The sequence below is a fragment of the Lontra canadensis genome, unplaced genomic scaffold, assembly GCF_010015895.1.
Source record: "Lontra canadensis isolate GAN:19392208 unplaced genomic scaffold, GSC_riverotter_1.0 scaffold1146, whole genome shotgun sequence".
NCBI classification, from domain to species: domain Eukaryota; kingdom Metazoa; phylum Chordata; class Mammalia; order Carnivora; family Mustelidae; genus Lontra; species Lontra canadensis.
The window spans coordinates 10,264-11,635 of NW_022632130.1; the positions used below are offsets into that span (position 1 = coordinate 10,264).

Consider the following 1,372-nt stretch of genomic DNA (forward strand, 5'->3'; position numbering starts at 1 on the left):
CTTTGCCCCAGCTCCCAAACCATTGCACCACCCTATCATTCATTCCCCTCTTTGTAGCCTTTTCACCCGTTGCACAACCTGCCCCGCCCCGTACGTCACGAGCGACTACAGCTGTGGACGAGCGCGGCCGACGTTACTAGGCCGCCACCGGGGGCGCGCTGTGCGCGTCCCGGCGGCCCGCGAAGTTGTCTCCGCCGCCGCTCCCGCCCCTTCCGCCGCTCGCGTGCGCGCACGGCCGGCCCTCCGCGCGCCCCGGTTGGCTGCGGCGGGGCCCGCGGCGGTGGCGGCCTCGGCAGCGGTAGTGGTTTCCCCTCCGCTTTCTTAGTTTCCTCCGCCCCCTCCCGTCGGACGCTGCTGTGGGCTCGCCTTAAAAAAATCAACTTTATTGTTCCTCAGCCCCACCTCCCGGCGCGGCGCGCGGCCTCAGGATGCACTGAGGCTGAGGGGAGGGAGGCGGCGGCGGGTCGCGGTCGCGGTCCCTCTCCGAGCGCCCGGCCGGAGGTGGGGGAGTCACGATGTCTGGGAGCCGCCAGGCCGGGTCGGGCTCCGCCGGGACCAGCCCTGGCTCCTCGGCGGCCTCCTCGGTGACTTCCGCCTCCTCGTCCTTGTCCTCTTCCCCGTCGCCCCCTTCCGCGGCGGTGGCGGCGGCGGCGTCCGGCGGAGCGGCCCAGGCCGCGGGTTCGGGCGGCCTCGGGGGCCCGGCGCGGCCTGTGCTGGTGGCGGCCGCCGTGTCCGGCAGCGGCGGCGGGGCGGTGTCCGCGGGCCTGTCTCGGCTCAGCTGCGCGGCCAGGCCCAGCGCCGGCGTGGGAGGGAGCAGCTCCAGCCTCGGCAGCGGCAGCAGGAAGAGACCTCTGCTCGCCCCCCTGTGCAACGGGCTCATCAATTCCTACGAGGACAAAAGCAACGACTTCGTGTGGTGAGTTTGAAGAGCATCGCCCTCCCCTTCCCTGAATGAGGAGTTTGCCGTGTTTGGGCTGGTGGGGTCCGGTGAGAGGGTGGTCTGGTTGGTGCGGTGGCGGTGTCTGCAGACCTTCAGGCTGGTGGTTGATGGGGTGAGAATGGGGGAATGTTGGAGTCCCGAGGCAAGGGTGGTGGGGGGTACCAAAGAGGTCCGTGCTGGTGGCGAGGAAGGGGAGTTCAGGGAGTAATTAAGAGGGGGGCGAGAAAGAAGATCAGATAAGTGGTTGTGCATAAAAGGAGAAAGTTGGCTCTTGATTTTTCTGGGTGGTGAATTAGGCACCCTCTCGGTCCGGATTGCTTGTTGAAGTGAATTAAACTTGTAAAAGGATACAAGGAGAGGATTAAGCTTCCTGGGATGCTGAGGGATGGAGTTGGTCATAATTTGCTTGTTGAAAGTATGGGTCTAGACGTG

General features: G+C 66.0%; 1 protein-coding gene across 1 annotated transcript; it reads left to right on the forward strand.

The window, feature by feature from the left end:
* The first annotated feature begins 205 nt into the window (after positions 1-205).
* LOC116863423 (E3 ubiquitin-protein ligase COP1-like) lies at positions 206-968 on the forward strand. Its single transcript, XM_032850876.1, has one exon. It carries the CDS (start codon positions 516-518, stop codon positions 918-920), a length of 405 nt encoding a protein of 134 aa, XP_032706767.1. The 5' UTR covers positions 206-515; the 3' UTR covers positions 921-968.
* Positions 969-1,372: the final 404 nt, after the last annotated feature.